Source organism: Corvus cornix, chromosome 1 (genome assembly GCF_000738735.6).
Source record: "Corvus cornix cornix isolate S_Up_H32 chromosome 1, ASM73873v5, whole genome shotgun sequence".
NCBI classification, from domain to species: Eukaryota; Metazoa; Chordata; class Aves; order Passeriformes; family Corvidae; genus Corvus; species Corvus cornix.
In genome coordinates, this window is record NC_046332.1 from 47,052,446 (window position 1) to 47,068,935 (window position 16,490).

The 16,490-nt window shown below is 38.6% G+C and overlaps 1 protein-coding gene across 4 annotated transcripts in view; it reads left to right on the top strand.

Moving 5' to 3' along the window:
- Positions 1-16,490, top strand: part of WASF3 (WASP family member 3) — a 65,689-nt gene that overhangs the window by 31,099 nt on the left and 18,100 nt on the right. For all 4 annotated transcript variants that reach the window (XM_039565585.1, XM_039565601.1, XM_039565592.1 and 1 more), the window contains one exon: positions 11,554-11,696. In XM_039565585.1, coding sequence (XP_039421519.1) covers positions 11,564-11,696 — 133 coding nt within the window. In that variant the 5' untranslated portion in view covers positions 11,554-11,563. The remainder of the gene's footprint in view (positions 1-11,553; positions 11,697-16,490) is intronic.

The window sequence follows — 16,490 nt, forward strand, 5'->3', positions numbered from 1 at the left end:
TAACCAAAACAGGCTTAAAGTAAGCACTGCAAGGTGTTTATTGCCATCATTCAAGAGACTATTGAAAGAATCATACTTAAAATAGTTTTTTAGTGGTTTATCGTAAATTGGAACATGAAAAGCCACTCTTTGTCTTATTATTTTAATTGTCAGATAGATGAAGAAGGAGTTTGTTTGTAATGATGCTTTTTGGACTGCAGTCCAAAAAGATGCTGGAGTAGGTGGGTAGTGAACAAAGGAATTTCCTTCAGGTGGGTATGATTAATTGTTAATGAAGTACCAGTGTTAAATAAATAGCAGTTCTCTTGGTTTTGTCACATTTAATTTTTTTATTATTATTATTATTTGTTGCTTTATGGTATTACTCTGCTAGAAGAATTAGCAGGTACTAAACAGGTGGGAATCACTAGTGTTGCAGTACACAGCAAGTTACTTGAACCATGATTTTCTTTTAAGGCTTAATTCATCTTCACCAGTTCATGGGAATACTTCTGGATTTTGAGATAGTGGCTGATAGACGTTTTCTCAACTGTCTGGGCTGCTGAGTTTTGCTGTGGAAAGTGGGAACTGTGTGGCTCTGTCTGCATAACAAACTCTGCTCACATCTGATTAAGATCCAAGCCTGTTTCCCGATGACATCTGGAAACATTTTGACCCGCTGGTGGAGGGCTGTTCCTGACCTAATTAGCTTGGTGTTATGACTAGCTCTCCGCTGCTTTGTGATTTTGTTCCTTTTGACTTCATCCGGTTTATACTTCTCACTGAATGTTACCATTTAGGGTACTAAAAGTCAAAACAAAATTAGGTTTTACAATCTGCTGCTTTTCCAGTCAGCGTTTCAGTACTTCTAAATTTTCATACATGTGATCATTGGGTATTCCAAGTACAAAGAGCTGAATAATTCAGCAGCCGTATGGCTCGCACATGTCAAGATGATACAAAAGGGGGGGATGATCAATCTAAGTCTTCTTTCCTGTGCTGTAGGACAAAGCATTGTTTCCTCCTCTTTCTTAACTCTGTTCTGAGTTTCTCCTAGTTCTGGCTGGGTGCTTCTTTTCAAGAAAGAAGTGTTATTTTTAAAAGGTAAATGTCTCTTGAGAGGTAGACAGTATACTGTAGTAAGGTATTTATATTTTCGTTTCTTTCAACTCCGCTTAAAAAACAAAAGGCTACCGCTATTTCTTTATATGCACAAGCAAAATGTTTTTTAGATGCTGTGCCAAACTGGACAAATAAAATTTAAACAAGCTCCAGCAAATGCATAGTGTGCACCATTGCAGTAAAGACAAGTAATAAAACCAAAGGGAAATAAATGGTGACTCAGTTCAATTCTGTTTGCTTGAACAGCAGAAGGGACGATAATAAATTCTGGGGGTATAATACAGAAAGGTCATACGGAAGAAAACCGTGTTTTCAGTGCAGCATAAGTACTTTGTGATTGAAACAAGTCCGTTCTTAAGATAGCAAAAATGAAACAAGGGGCTCTTACATGATTTGAAAAGACATTTTTTCCTTCCTCATGTGCATGCATAACATTTACACTGTATTTGGTGTTAGTGTAGCAGTATTAGGTTGACATAGTAAAATTGATAGTGGCAGTAAGGTTTTTATTGTTTTTTTGAAATGTATGAATGCAGTGGAACAGATGTTCAGAACAGCATGGAATATTCCTTGTTCCCCATCCCACCATCCCTTTCACACCGAGCCATCTGGAAGGGACTGTGAGCAGGATGAGCAGCCATCACGCTAAGAACAAGATTAACGTGTCGGCATCTTTTGTTGATACTTTAAACTGGTCGCTGTTTGTTCAGCGGAAAGAAACAATGTGAGGTCTCATGATCCCCTGTGTGCTAAGATCATTCACATGGCTATGGAAAGAAGGCAGAAGAGAAAATGTGATTTATATAGAACAATTAATAAATTTAATGGTAGTCAGTCTGGACTTAGACCCATACAGGCAGAAACCAACTTTTTCCCCATTCAGCTGTATTGATGTGACTAGCCACCTTTTACCATTAAGCACTGTGTCAGGTAATAGCATTCTGTTAAAACAGATTAAAATTTACTTATTTGTGAAAAAACTTCTGTACATGTTTTCCAGGGTTTTTCAGTTCATGCTCTTCATGAACTTTATTTTTTTACCCTGAATTTTTCTTTTTTACAGCAACAGGTATACCGTGTGTTGATGTCTTTCAGTTTACTCAGTTGGGTTCCTTTAGTACCCTTTAGCCTTGCATCTTTTGAGAGAAAGTGTAATTAGTGTTTTGGCTTAATGAACAAAATTTTGGTTAGAGAAAGGACAGCTTGTGGTCTAGAAGCAAGAGACTCTAGTCATGTGTGAAGGTGCCCTGGATCATCTGTATTCTGATACAGAATGAGTAGAAAAGGGTGGGTGGATCTGATACTGGCAGAGTGATTGGATTCAGTACAGCAAGCTATTGTATTGTGCACTCTGTGAACTTCTGTTAGATTTCAGGTAAGCAAATCTGTTTCTGAATAGATAGCTGAGTAACATTGTGTGTCAAGGAAGACTAGAATGTGTCAGTGAAGAAGAAATTGTATTTCTAAGCTTAACACACAGGTTCAGTGGTACCGCAGCGTATTTGTTACATTGTTTTGTGTTTCTTTCAACTGAGAGAATTTTAAGGTATGGAAATCTGAAACAGATTCAGGAAGGCTATTTGAAAAGGAGATGCTTAAAGTCTGAAACTACTACTGTAGTGCCGTAAGCTGTTCTAAGGGAGAAGGTAATCAGAAGAAAGTGACACAACCCAAGATCTCAGCTTTCATCTGTTTTCAGAGTAAAGATAAGCATGAGAAAAATAAGTGAGGGTAAAACTAGTTGAGGGATATGCATAGATGTTCTGGGAAAAACTTATTCTGTGAAGAAATGAGGTGATGGAATTAAGTAAATATTTGTGTTTAAAAAAAATGTACTTCAACGTGAAAAATATTCTGTGTATATGCTTTTCCTGTATTTTCATGAAAATGATAAGGCATGTTTAAAAAGTATAAATATTTAAGTGACAGGAGTAAAAAAATCCAGTGTAATTTGCTGGCAAAGATTTTTGCATGCTGGGCAGTGGAAAAAATGCTGTGAGTATAAACGGCAAAGTCCATTAATTTGAACAGTGAGAATTTAATACAGGAAATACATTCTATATTCCATACGTATATTGCAGTTGGGCGAGAAAAGTTGCATACTAAATAGAGATAAATTGGTGTTAACCTTCAGTTAAGTGGCTTCATTAGCAGAGTGTGAAATACCTTTATTTCTTCCTTGAACAATGATGAAGCCATTTAATTGGGTGACATGTATGTGATCCCTTATTTTGGAGCAGGAGATGAAACTTCATCATAATCTGTCTGTATGTACTTCATGATGATAAGCTTCTTATTTCCTTAGAAACTGTGGTGAAAAGTATTGTGAATGGGAAAAAATATTCTTGGGATTGTGGCTTTGCAATGGTACAGTTCTGTTGGGAGGAAGAAGTTAATGCAATAACTTTGAAGTGGTACCCCAGTCTTCTTTTCTTCATGGAGGGACTCTTACTTTAAGCAGAAATTGATGAGAGCTTTGACACTATCAGAGAATGGCAGGTGCCCAAGGATCATCTTTAGCTACAGTGGACAGGTAATGCAAACATGGGGTTGTAGAACAAAGGGGGAAAGACCCCAGAATACTCATCCTGGAAGCTGTAGAGAAAATACAGCAATTTCTGACTTCATAGTTGTTAATAATATTTGAAGCCTTTTATATTACAGTATGTAGTGTCAAGGAGGAAATAGCTACTTAATTTTAGATTGGATCATCCTCAGGGCCTCTTCTTTCCTGCATTTGTGAATGTTATCTTTTCTGTGCATATTCATAGTTAATGTGAAGTACTGAGAACTAAATTTAAAGTACCTGTAAGTGTTCACTACTGTGAAGATCTGTTTACCTTTTTCTCTCCCAACCTTTTAATTGGTGGAAATTCCTGAATTAATGCGTTCGCCTTTTAAAGGTTCTGCAGACTTCCGTGTGTCAGGCCCACTGTGTTAGCAGAGGTAGCTATTGTTCTGCTTCTTACACGTTTTTTGGGGATGTGGAAGGTTGACTAGGAGAGTGTACATCCATAAAATTTTAGATTGTAGATAAGCAAAACTAATCACCATCCCTTCCCCTGTTGTCCTTTCTCTTTTCGTTGCTTAATGTCTTGATTTCCTTCATAATATCAGTGGACCATAAAATCTGCCCCAAAGATCTCAGCACAGACAAAAACTGTGCCAAATAAAGAAAAGAAAACAAAACAACCATCCGAGTTGGTGAACCTTCAGGAACATTTCATTGCAACAGACATTAAAGAGCTCTGTTAAAGAAACAAAATAGCTTTAGGGATTTCTGTGCCCATTTCATCATTGCTAATACTTAGATTGGTATGATGTGAGAGGAAGATCAGAAGTGGTGATCTGATACTGAGGAGAAAAAAACCTGCTTTTGTTCCAACCTTGACTGTCATTCCTTTCATGTAGACCTGGTAATCAGGAGGAAGATCTGTGCAAACAATGGTGATAGAATTGGCTATATATTAAATTGTAGTGAGGAGGACATTTTCTAGGCATTTCACTTTACATGTATTGTTGAAAGATGTTTGTTGTGGATAAGAAATGTTCTTGATTTTTAGTTATCCTTAGGAAATAGAATCCTATTAGACCTTGTGTATATTTGTATCAAAAGTCTGCCCTTGCATCAGCAAACTCCTATCAAAATGAAGAGAGTTGCATTAAAAAATCACGTAAAACATAATAAAAATGGTATATTAACTAAAAAATACACCATCCCTTAGATTGGGGTAGCTCTAATAAAAGTAAAGTACTTGGTACTTAAAGCACGATTGTGGTTTAGTAAAACCATATTTTGTTTTGATACTCGTTACATAGTAATGTGGCTGAGAGAGGAATGGCATGCCTGATGGAACTTGAATAGCTAGAAGAAACTATTAAAAATTAGTCTTGTTTGTATGCCTTTTGATAAAAAATTCTGGGGTAATAGAGAGCACTATTAAACAATAACTGATGACTAAATAGTCTGTATTGTTTTGTAGTATACAAAATGTGGATTCAGATTCTTGTTAGAGTGAAGCCAGTTAAAAAAAAACCACAAAACTTTTAAAAGTACAAATGAATGATGTTAGACGAATCTTGAATTCAATAGCTTCCAGGATATATGCTAGTTATGGTTTATTTGTTTTTAACTTGTCATTACTGATCAGGTAGTAAATAACATTCAGCGATGACAAGTAGGAAAGGTTCATGAACATCAGGTTCTCAGTCATCTGGAATAAGGAAAAACCAGAAAGGAGCATGCATTAAAGGCACATTTATTCCTTTCCTTCCATTAGGATAAGAGGGATAGCAGTATTTGCACTCCATGTAGCCCTTTCCTTTTGTCTTGGGAAGGATGAAGATCCTTTGGAGGACATGGAGATCTGTGACAATGGCACTTCCACGGGGAGAAAAAAATATGGGGATGGGAGAGCATCTCCAAACCTGGTGCTTGGGGTCTTTCATCTTTCTGCTTTCCTTTCTATTCCAATTTAGTACATACATGAATCTTGAAGGTGAGTGATGGCAGGCTATCTAGAATTACGAACTTGAACAGGAAAATGGTCAATATTACCAAATTGGATGCCATTCAGAGATGGAAACTGTGTGTTGAATTGATTGTTAGGACATTAGATATGGGAAAACTTAACAGTCTGTAAAAGTTTTAAATGTTGAAATGCCCTAGACATGGAGACTGTGATTAGGACGTAGTGTAACTTGATTGTGTGCCTTGAGGTGAGGAAACTGACAGTATTTCTCTGGTTTTGATGAGGTGAAATGCAGTTCTAGATTCAGACACTGAAATTCAGGTGAGTGCCTATCAAAGCTTACACATGAGGTGTTTGAGCTCACCGTGTCATTCTTGTATCTATCAGGAGATGCAGGGATTTGGTTGTTCTTTGGGCTTCTGCTGAGCTCATATAGATGTATTCATACAAATTTAGGTGCTTAATCTTGAATGGAATCCCATCTGGTACATTACTCATGGCAAGCTGCGTATTCAGTCCATCTCGTTTTTCTTCTCCATAGAAGGAGAATTATGGTGTGTTCTCTTTTTATAGCGGTCTGGGAGATTTATCAATGGAAAGCTCTAAAGCTCTCTGAAAAGAATAGACTATATTCAGGGAGAATTTAGAATTGATGCATAGTAAGCTGGTTTTTGTGCTAAAATGTTCAGCTTTGTCATATTTTACTGGAGGATGTAAGAAGAAACCTCTGAAGAGCTTAAAAAAAGGCATTGTACAGTGTCTTTGAGAAAATGTAATAAGTAAACATTCACAAGTAGAGGGGCTGTGTAATGAACTGGAATTTGTTTTGTGGTATTAGTGAATATGTAAAGAACTTAAAATAAAGAACCATGAAATTCAGGTACATATTTTTAGCACGCGTGTAAATTGCAGTGCCTTTTTGGGGATGTGAAAGGATAAAAGGCAGGTTTGGGGGACAGCTGGTACTTCAGGTTTTTGCCAGTAGCTCAAGTATTTGAAAAACCCAGCTTGTCTCTTGTAATAGCTGTGCTCTGCTGTTGTTTGGAAAGATTGCACATGGTGTTTGTCATCTTTCAAGTTTGTTACTGTACATCTGCTTTCTACATAATTTTTTAAGAATCTGACTTGCAAAGGCAGTGTCAGATTTCTTGCATGCAGTTTAACAGCTGCTGTCCAGGGGAAGGTGGTCTGAGTAGACCTGGAGTGGTACTTCTGTGGCTGTGGGGGAAGCATGCAAAGAAAAGCAAAAATGCTTTGATTAAGTCTTTCTGTACCACTCTTGCCTCTACAGCAGTGACTACTGGGATAAGTGCATTCTAATTTTAAGACAAAAGGCAAATTGTTATGGAGTTGTTATGCAAGTTGTTATGGGAGGGGGAGAGAGAAAGAAGAGAAAGGGAGATGAGAATACTGAGGAAGCATGCAAAATCTGAATTTTAATGGGTTGATCTAAGCTAATTCAAGCTTTTGATGTCCTGTCCTTTCAGAATGCGTGTGGAAATCGAGTTGCTGATGCCTGGAGGGTTTGGAGAGCAGTGTCCGTCTGTACTCAGTCATAGTTCAGTCCAGCCAGATGTCGCATCTGATCCATGTCCAATGAGGCACGCATGGGTTTAGTGAGATGTTAAGCGACATCTCACCCTCATAGTTTTTCTTCTCTCCCCTTTTGCCTCCTCTTTCTGATCTGACACTAATGTCTCATACATTTCCACTTCAGCCAGTTGTATATGTGCAATATAGCATCTTTCTAGATTCTTCATCTCTTGTGCTAGATGCCGCTGATGGTTTAAAGGCGGCTGTCAGGCATAGATGGCCTCACAGTGGTGATGAACCTGTTCATCCAAACTGTAAGTCTCTGGTTTCAGTGTGTGCTTAGCTGGGGTAAAATGAGTAAAAAAATTACAAACTTAGGATTGGGACCAATCTACTGCACTGACACAATTTTTGAAAATAATAATTTATTTGCATTAGAGTTTTCAATTATTTGTGGGTGGAAGGTGTTCTGGTATGGGCTGGGGTAGAGTTATTTTTTTTCCACAGGGGCTAGCAGGGAGCTGTGTTTTGGATTTGTGCTCAACCCAGGGCTGATAAACTAGAGATGTTATTGCTTAGCATGGCAAAAAGCCATGGCCTTTTCTGCTTATTGTACTTCGGCATTGGCAAGGAGAATATTGGGGATGCTTGGGAGATTGGGAGGAGACACAGCTGGGACAGGTGACCCAAAATGACCAGGTGAACATTCCAGACCATTTGGTGTCATAGTCAGTGTATAAAGTGGGGATAAGAAGGAGAAAGAAAGGGGGGATGTTTGCAATTCTTTGACTTCCCAAGTCACTGTTATGTGTGATGGGGCCCTGCTCTTCTGGAGATGGCTGAACACCTGCCTGCCCGTGGGAAGCAGTGAATTAATTCTTGTGCTTTGCTTTCGTGGGCAGGTTTTGCTTTCCCCATTAAACTGTCTTTACCTCATCCCATGAGTTTTCTGTCTTTTACTCTTTTGATTCTCACACTGATCCAGCTGGTGGGGTAGGGAGTGAGCAACTGTGTGGGGCTTGGCTGTTGGCTGGGGTTAAACCACGACAGAAGGGAAGAGAAGTTATTAAACCTCTGTATTGCAAAATTGAATATGATTTCTAAATGCCAGTGTGTTTACTATATATAGTGACATCACAGTGACTATCTTGTCTAGGAAGAAACTGAGACTAAATGCGACTCAAAACAGGTGAAAGATGAATGTGGAAGGCAGTGGAATTGCCGTTGCAAATTCTTGTTTTCTGCTCCTGGTAACACACTCCCTTCGGTCAGGCTGTGTCTCATGAAGACCCTGTAATTCAGAGGCCTATTTTGTCTTGATTTCTTGCCTAACCTCTTGTTACATAGATTTTGAAATTAACTTAGCCTCACTTCTCATGCATTTTCTTAAAAAATATTACGTTCATCTGAGTTGTGTGTGGTGAAGAAAAAGGTGGTTGTGCTTTAGTAGTAAGGACACAAGTTTTTTCCTTAGTAATGGGTTAGTGTCTGAATAGGTCTGTAAGTGTTTAATTCAGTTAGGTGAAGTTTTTAAATTAGAAGAAACTTATTGCAGTTTCAGATTTCTTTTTTTCTTTTCCTCTGATCAGGAGCAGGTAGTGCATTGCTTAATTTGTTGCATATATTTACTCATCAGTGTTCAGTTTACCTTTTGGAATTAAACTTCAATCTGAAATGGGGTTGCTACATAATAATTTAAATCATGCATTCAAATATGAAGGTTGTTTATTTTCCCTTACCCTCAGCCCTGGTGTGTGCTTTAGCCTGCTCTTTAGAGAAATGGGATTTCTTGGGTTGGTCTGTCACTCTCCTGGTAGCTCTTGAACACACTGGACCATTTCATCAGGAAGTGACAAGAAAATGAAAAGCTCGAACTGAAGTTGTAGTTTTCTTTAAATTAGCTTTTACAGGCAAGAAAGAAGATTATATGGAGAAGGGACTTAAATTTAAGAGCTCCTGGTGGAAGGCATTCTGATTGTACTCAGTGTGGTAGGTGTTTCAAGATGTAGCAGACAATTAGCTGGGCAGTCTGCAGCTAGCTTCTCACTGGGCCCAGTGTGTTGTGTGGGCTAGTGAGGAAGTTGGGTGAACTGCAAAAGGTAAGGGGGGGGGGGGCAGCTCTGAGAATGCTAGACAGAAAGCCATGGGAAAAACAGGCTTTATTCTGGTGGCCTTTTCATATAAAAATTTCATTTAGCACTAATTTATGCTTCTATTAATTTATTTCTTACAAATTATGTTTATATGAAATGTATTTTCACTGTAGCATTTAAATTACAGTGAAAGAATTCCTCGTAATGACTTTTATTTCATAGCTACAATGCACTAGCCTGTTTGCAGAGTGTTGGTGCTAGATGTTGCTTTTCAGTAACAGTGAATTTCCAGTTTTGATTTATTTTTGATCAAGTTCAGAAAAATGTTTGCAATGGATATGAAGTAATATTTTGAAATGCATCTCTTTGTAAAGGAATACAAAAATATAGAACAGAAAACAGGAAGTTTTTTTATCAAATATAAAAATCGTTCCTCTGTTACCTCTGATGTGTTGTGTAAAATTTAGCAAACTCAGCTAACCTTAAATTTTGGCATACTCAAACTGTCTCATATTAAGAAAGACGTAAAATATAATTCAAGACTACTGCTTAGAAGTCACAAGCCTGTTCCTTCCTGACCTGTTATGAAATAGTCTTACAGCTAAATAATTTGCTTTTTGTTCATTAAAGTTGTTAAGCTTTTAGAAATGTTCTTGAGAATAAAATATTTTAAATCTTTGGGCAGGAAGTCATTACAAAAATGACTGTGCAACATTTGAAAGGCAAAGAGATCTTTTAATTTACTAATGTGATTTTAATTAGAGAAATTGAAAGGCTACTTTAATTGCTTTAGTACAGTAAAAATGAAATTTTCAGCTAAGTCTTTCCCAAATGAACTATGTCCTTGGTAATAATGAAACTTCATGTTCCAGAAAATTTCGATGCCACATGGCATATTATTCATGAGTAGTACATGGACATTGAATTTTTGATGTTAAAAATGTAATCAAGTTGACTGTTGTGTTAATGTCATTTTAAAGAAAACTGCTTTAGATGTTTTTGTTTTATATTGCTTCCCTTTTGGGAGAATTCTGTCTCACATGGGCATCCTTGCTCTCAAAGCTGCTCTCTGTAGGACAGTGTTTTCTATGCCATTGTGCCCTTTTGTGATGCTTTGAGATCTCTTTTTGTATTTGTTTTCCCCATTTTCCCCATCTGTCGTGGTTTAGGAATGGTACTCTGCAATTTAGTTCTTCCCCCCCCCGAGACTTTCCAAACCACACTGTCACTCCCTCGATCATCTTCTCCCCCTCTTCCCCCTCTGCCCTTCACCCCCTGGGTGGCCAGAGAGGAGAACTGGATGCACAAAAGGCAAAGATCACAGCTTGAGATAAGAACAATTTACTGGAAACAGCAATGAGATAAGAAAACAAACAGTAGCAGCAGCACTATTTGTAAGAAAAGAATATAAAAAGAGAGAATGATTAATGTGCAAAAATGGTCACTGCAGAGCCTGCCTTGACCACAGCCAGGTTGTTCCTGACTGTAGAGGAACGCCCTGCTTCTTGGAAATGAGAGAGGAATCCCTTTTCCCTGCCCCTGGCAATGATGTGAGATGGTATCAAATAACACAATGTCTTGGTCCCTCCCCTTGGTCTGGGCTGGAACCAAGGCACCATCTTCATTTGTTTCATTTTTCCCAGAAAACCAGTTCTGACAACCTTCGTTTTCTCAGATAAATGTCTTCCTGCATCTGGCCTGTTCCCAGAAGCTGTTCAGTTCATGCCCTTACCCCATTCAGAATGCCATACAGCACCACCTGTGGAAAACCATCTTCTTCCTCATGCAGCCTGTTTCTGAGAGGCACTTGCCCTTACGTGTCAGATGAATTTATCATTTTTACTGAAAACTGTCAGAGCTGGGGTAGGTCGGTGTCTGACGTAGTCAGGGGGCTGCAGTCCTTGATTGGTCTGTTGGTGGCCAGTTGCCAAGGCAGGATGCCAGCTTGCTCCAGACAGCGACCTTTCTTGCCACTCCTGTGGGGACTGCCAGTTTTTTTATAAATGCAAATGTGCACTGAAGTCCAGTGATTCTGGAACTGCAGCACAAGTCTGTGCATACAGTAAATCTTACACCAAATCTAAGGCAAAAAGCCTACATTACCTATATTACCTATATTGCCTGTATTCTCTGCTGTCCTGCAGTGCTCTTGTCATATTCTGGCATGAGTGCAGAACTCCAGTGCCTCGGTAGGAATTGTACAGGATCTTACAGTGGGAAGGCTGAAGCAAGGGCTTTAAAAGAAAAATGGTGAAGTGTTTTCTGGAGAAAAAAGCCTGAATGTGTGCTACACTGATTCAGAGCTCTTAATTTCGTTTTTGTAAACGTCATATGTATTTGTTTGTAAATTCCAGACTGTGAGCCATGCCTTTGGTGAAAAGGAACATTGAACCACGGCATCTCTGCCGAGGAGCTCTGCCAGAGGGAATTACAAGTGAACTGGAATGTGTAACAAATAGCACCCTTGCTGCTATCATACGCCAGCTAAGCAGCTTAAGTAAGTATCTGTAACTTCCTGTAAGTATTTGATTAATGATGAAAAACTGAAGAGATGAAAAACTTTAAGATGGATTGTTTTAAATAGCAAAATTATGGTATGGGACATTACCACTTATGTATTGTAGTAATATGCTATTTCATTGCTTTTATGCTCTTCTGTATTTTGGAGTTTATTCAAGAAGCAAAAAGCCCAACCCAACCCTCCCCCCACCCCCAAACCCCACTCCAAAAAGCAAATTAGCAAAAAACCAAACAAGCAAAAAAATCCCAAAAACAAATTTAAAAAAACCCAAAAAACACCACCAAAAAAAGCCCCAACCAAAAAACTGGAGCATAGAAAACCAGAACTTACTTCTAAGGTGAGAGAAATTAGTGCAAGAAACAAGACTAGCACTTGAGTTCTTCTTGCCTTGCAGTTTTACAGGATTGAGCCAGCAAACTCTTCTTCTGCCTCCTGGCATCAAATGACACATTCGACTGAAATTTTAGTTTTTCGTAATGTGCTAATATTTCTTAAGTTTCCTCTTTTATATATATGTGTGTGCTCAATTCATATGAATGAAATTAAGCACATTGAAAGGATGCCATTTGCTGAACAAGCCTGCAGGCTACCATTGAGGCAGGCTAACATCAGCTCTGTACAGAGTAGCCTACACACCACACCTGTCAGGTGACACCACCACTAGCAATTCTAGAAGCATGACTGGAGTGTTTGCAAGATGAACAATATTTTTAATGAAAGGGATAAGAGATGTTTTTCAGACAGTGTTTAACAATCAGCAGCTGTTGTTTGTGCTGATAACGCTGGTCCTAGAAAAGAAATTACTGCTTCATCAGTTGCTTCACTTTGTAAATGGAAGTGGTTTAAGACTGGGAGTCTGTATGGAGCTCAGACTATGGGGCCCACTGGTGTTCAGTTTATGATGATAGAAAAAAGTGCTTAGGGAAAGAGGACAAGAAACACAGCATTTCCTCTTTTCAGTAGTCAGTGATTTAGTGATTTTTCTGAGCTGGAGGTCCATCTGAATCATCCTATGTAATGAGCATTTGTAAAACTGTCACCTGTGGTGTTGCTTAGATCTGTTGAAATAGGGATTGCAGCTTTTTCGTGGCCAGTGACCTGTGGCAGAATGTCCCACAATAGAAGTTGACCTGTTTCTTCCTTTTGATACCTTCTCGTTCTGGTGTAATACAAAATAATGAAAGGTGCTTTCATCCTGTGAATTTCCATAATAATTTGTGATTTTATAAAGTGTTTATCCTGTTCTCCTGGTGATATTTTTCCAGGTTGAAGTGTCCTGATCTGTTAGTGATCTTCTCGAATAGAAACCATTTTGTTTTTCTGATCACTGTTATTTCTGCTTTGGATATGTAAGTTACGATATATTGTGGGTTTTTTAAGGTGGAGTGTTGAGGACTTCCGATAATATTCAAAACAGACTTTCTCTGTTTTGCCATTATTTCCCTAAAAATTTGTAGAATTTTGATTGTTGCTAAGCATTGAGGTACTATTTTCAGATAAGCTTCCAAGCTATCCTGTGGTCTTTCTTGAACAGCAGCTGATGATTTAGTGTCTGAAGTTATTTAGAGTTAATTTGTGTTTGTATTGAGTTTCATTTACTGTTTTCTCAGGCAGTTGCACAGTAGTGACATCCTTAAGTTTCAGAAAAGTTAGAAGAATGGCTAATGTTCTAGTTACACTAAAGGATACATGCTAAGACCTCATTTTGGTATTGTGCAATGATTGTCCAAGTGTAGATAATACACTTTCTACTTGTCTGACTTGCTAGGAATGTGTACAGCTTTCATTTATCCAGATTTGGTCTTGCAGCTAATCTGTTACACTGCCTGTTTACATCCTCTTATGATTGTTGCTGAGGAACTGACTACTTACATCCATATCTTGCAGTTTTCCCTTAGTGGATTTCTAGGGTCATCTGAAGTCTTTGTAGACAGCCCCTAAAGTTGTTAGTGTCAGGTTAAAGATCTGTGCAAATAAATGATGTGTCCTTAGTCTTAACAGATGAATACATGGTATTTAACAAGTGAAATGTATCACCATTCTCATCCACAGTCTGAAAAATGTCATGTTTGCAGAGGGTTTATTCTGCAGACAGCATTTGCTTTGCCTGTCTTTTGAGCCAGCTGGGAGCAAGGAAATGATCATAGAAAAATGCTGTGCTGGAGCTGAAGTAGTATGTCCTGCTGACAACATCAGAGCTGGCTGGTGTTTCCACAGCTTAAGGCATAGAGTGAGCAACTTCAGGTCTATCTTGCAGTCACACTGGGTTTTTCTTGGTGTTGCACTGTGAATTCAGTGTGGATTTTAAAAACTGGCAGGTCTGTACTGTTGCATACATATTTGGCATGCTTTTACCTCTGTTCTTTTCAGGAGATGTTAACAAGTTCCTATCCAAAGGGAATGTGCTCTCAGGAGAGCTTTTTCTGTATTATGTTTTCAGATTTGGGTTTGTTTCCAGCCAGCTGTCTTGGAGCACAGGCAGAGTGAGCAGCATTCTGTATGAAACTGTGCACTTTTATGTAAGGCAGAATCTTGTCTAGGGGATTCACCTCCACTTGGGAGGAGAGAATCTACTGGAGGGGAAGGACAGGGAGCATTTGCAGGCTGTACCTGTAAGTACCGTGGAGGAAGTGTAATCTGTGGAGACTTGGAAGAGTTTCTCTTTCATGCAGAGAAGAACAGCTACCAACTTGCCCTTTGGTATTTTCCTGGGTAGATTGGCCATTGGCTCAGTTTCACTGGTTTTCATGCAGGCCTGAGCACAGTGCATCCATGTCACTACCCTCTGTAGTACTGCTGAATCAGGCTGGGTTGGAAAGGTTGCTTTTTTGCCATTACGTATCTTGCTAGTGGTATTGTGAGAAAGGAGATCAGAATCAAGACCTAGTCAGTAACAGCCTACCACTTTTGCATCTTTAAAAAAAGAGGAGGGGGAAAGCATGATTCTAATGTTTCTAGTTAATCCAGTTACAAATGGGTGGGTGAAATCACTGTCTTCTATAGTTGGAGGGAACCTTAGAAGGAAAGACTGCATAATTTCTTGGTGGATTTTTAAATTAATGGGTAGGTTGTCCACATGTTGGGCAACACCTAATGTTTTAAAATTATTGTCTTAGAGTACCAAAATCAGCTCTTAAATTGAAAGATATATGCTTGCAATTTCAGATAGGTTTTTTTTTCCTGCTTGTTTCTGTTTTGTTAAAAATCTAATGTAAAAAATGGCAACATAGCAAACACTTGAAGTATTACTTTATTTCTAAAACTTACTGCATCAGATTAATCACAACAGTGTGTCCAATACTGCTTTACTATGTCACTGTTTTCACAGACAGGAGATTGACAATCCGTCTTCCACGTGTTCTAGGCTAGCAAGTGTTTAAAAAAAAATCAAATATTAAAGAAATATGTTCCCACTTTGCCTTCTGAAAGATAACTGACAAGCATCCATCTCCTTGACTTCTCTAGGGCTGATGTGTTTAATCCTAGAATGTGGCAGTCCTCCCTCAGCAGGCTGATTTCAATATATTAACATAAACTTAACATCTATTAAAATTGATTGAGCTCTGAATGCTGGTGGCTGAAGAATGTAATAACTGCTTTATTTAGTTGAAGAGCTGAAAAGCTTATTTTTTCCATAGCTTGTAATAACATCTTCATTTGAAGCAACTAAATCAAGTGGGGATTATAAGTGAATTTCAGCTAGCTGCTGGGAAGCACTTAGAGAACACTTTAAGTGTGAAGGTGGTTGAACACTGGCATGGGTAGCCCAGAAGACTTGTGGAGCCTCCATCCTTGCAAGCGTTCAAAACCCAGCTGGTCAGAGTCCATTGGCAACCTGCTTTGTTTCATTGTGCTTTGAGCAGGGAATTGGACCAGATGATTTTGAACTTCAGCTGTTCTGTGGTTGTGTGTGACTTTTGTTGGGGGAGGAGATTAGGAGCAGGTAGACAGCATAGCTTTCTTACCCACCTTCCACATATATATGAAGCAGAGCTTGCATACACTGGCATATCTTAACATTTTGGGTTAGTTATTGGCTGATCTTACACATAGTAATGAAAACTATTATTGGTAAAATCCTCCATTTGAAGGCAATCACTTCTTCTTTTGTGATTCGCAAACGGTTTTCCAAAAATGTTTTAGTCTAGTTGTTGTTTCCTCCCCCCCCCACCCATGTAAGTGATCCAAGAAAGGGGCAGATTGTCCTGTTGACTTCCTAAAGGTGGCCATTTTTTTTACATTGAATTACTGTCTAAGGATGGGATCTTAACTGAAATTTTCATTGTATTTTTACTTTTCTTTGTTAAGTATTATGGTTGGTTGTTGGACCCTACTTTGAATGTCAATAATGACTGTTCTTTTGGAAGTCATTGTCATTTAGGTGGTTAATGCATATTCCATGTTCTTCCAACTATGAGATAAGTTTTACTTTGCCCCCCCATGTCAGCTCTTTTCCTGATACTGGTCATAACAAGACGAACTTAATTCAGAAGCAGGGGTTTAACATTTTTTTTTGTTTAAAAAGCGTGGTTAAATGCAGGAGGCAGGACTTTTCTTTTTACAAGGATTTCTTGAAGGTGTTTGGCTGCAGAAATTGTAGAGGGAGGCATCTTAAATGAAATAGCAGTGTCTGGGTAGGCAGGACCATCAGTTCAGTGAGTGGGAGCAATGAGTTTGGGTGGAATCTGAAATTTGTAGGGGAAGTTCAGGGGCAGGCGAAGTATTAAATTGTGGATCTGGAACCAGTGATCTGGAGTGGAGGAGAGTTGT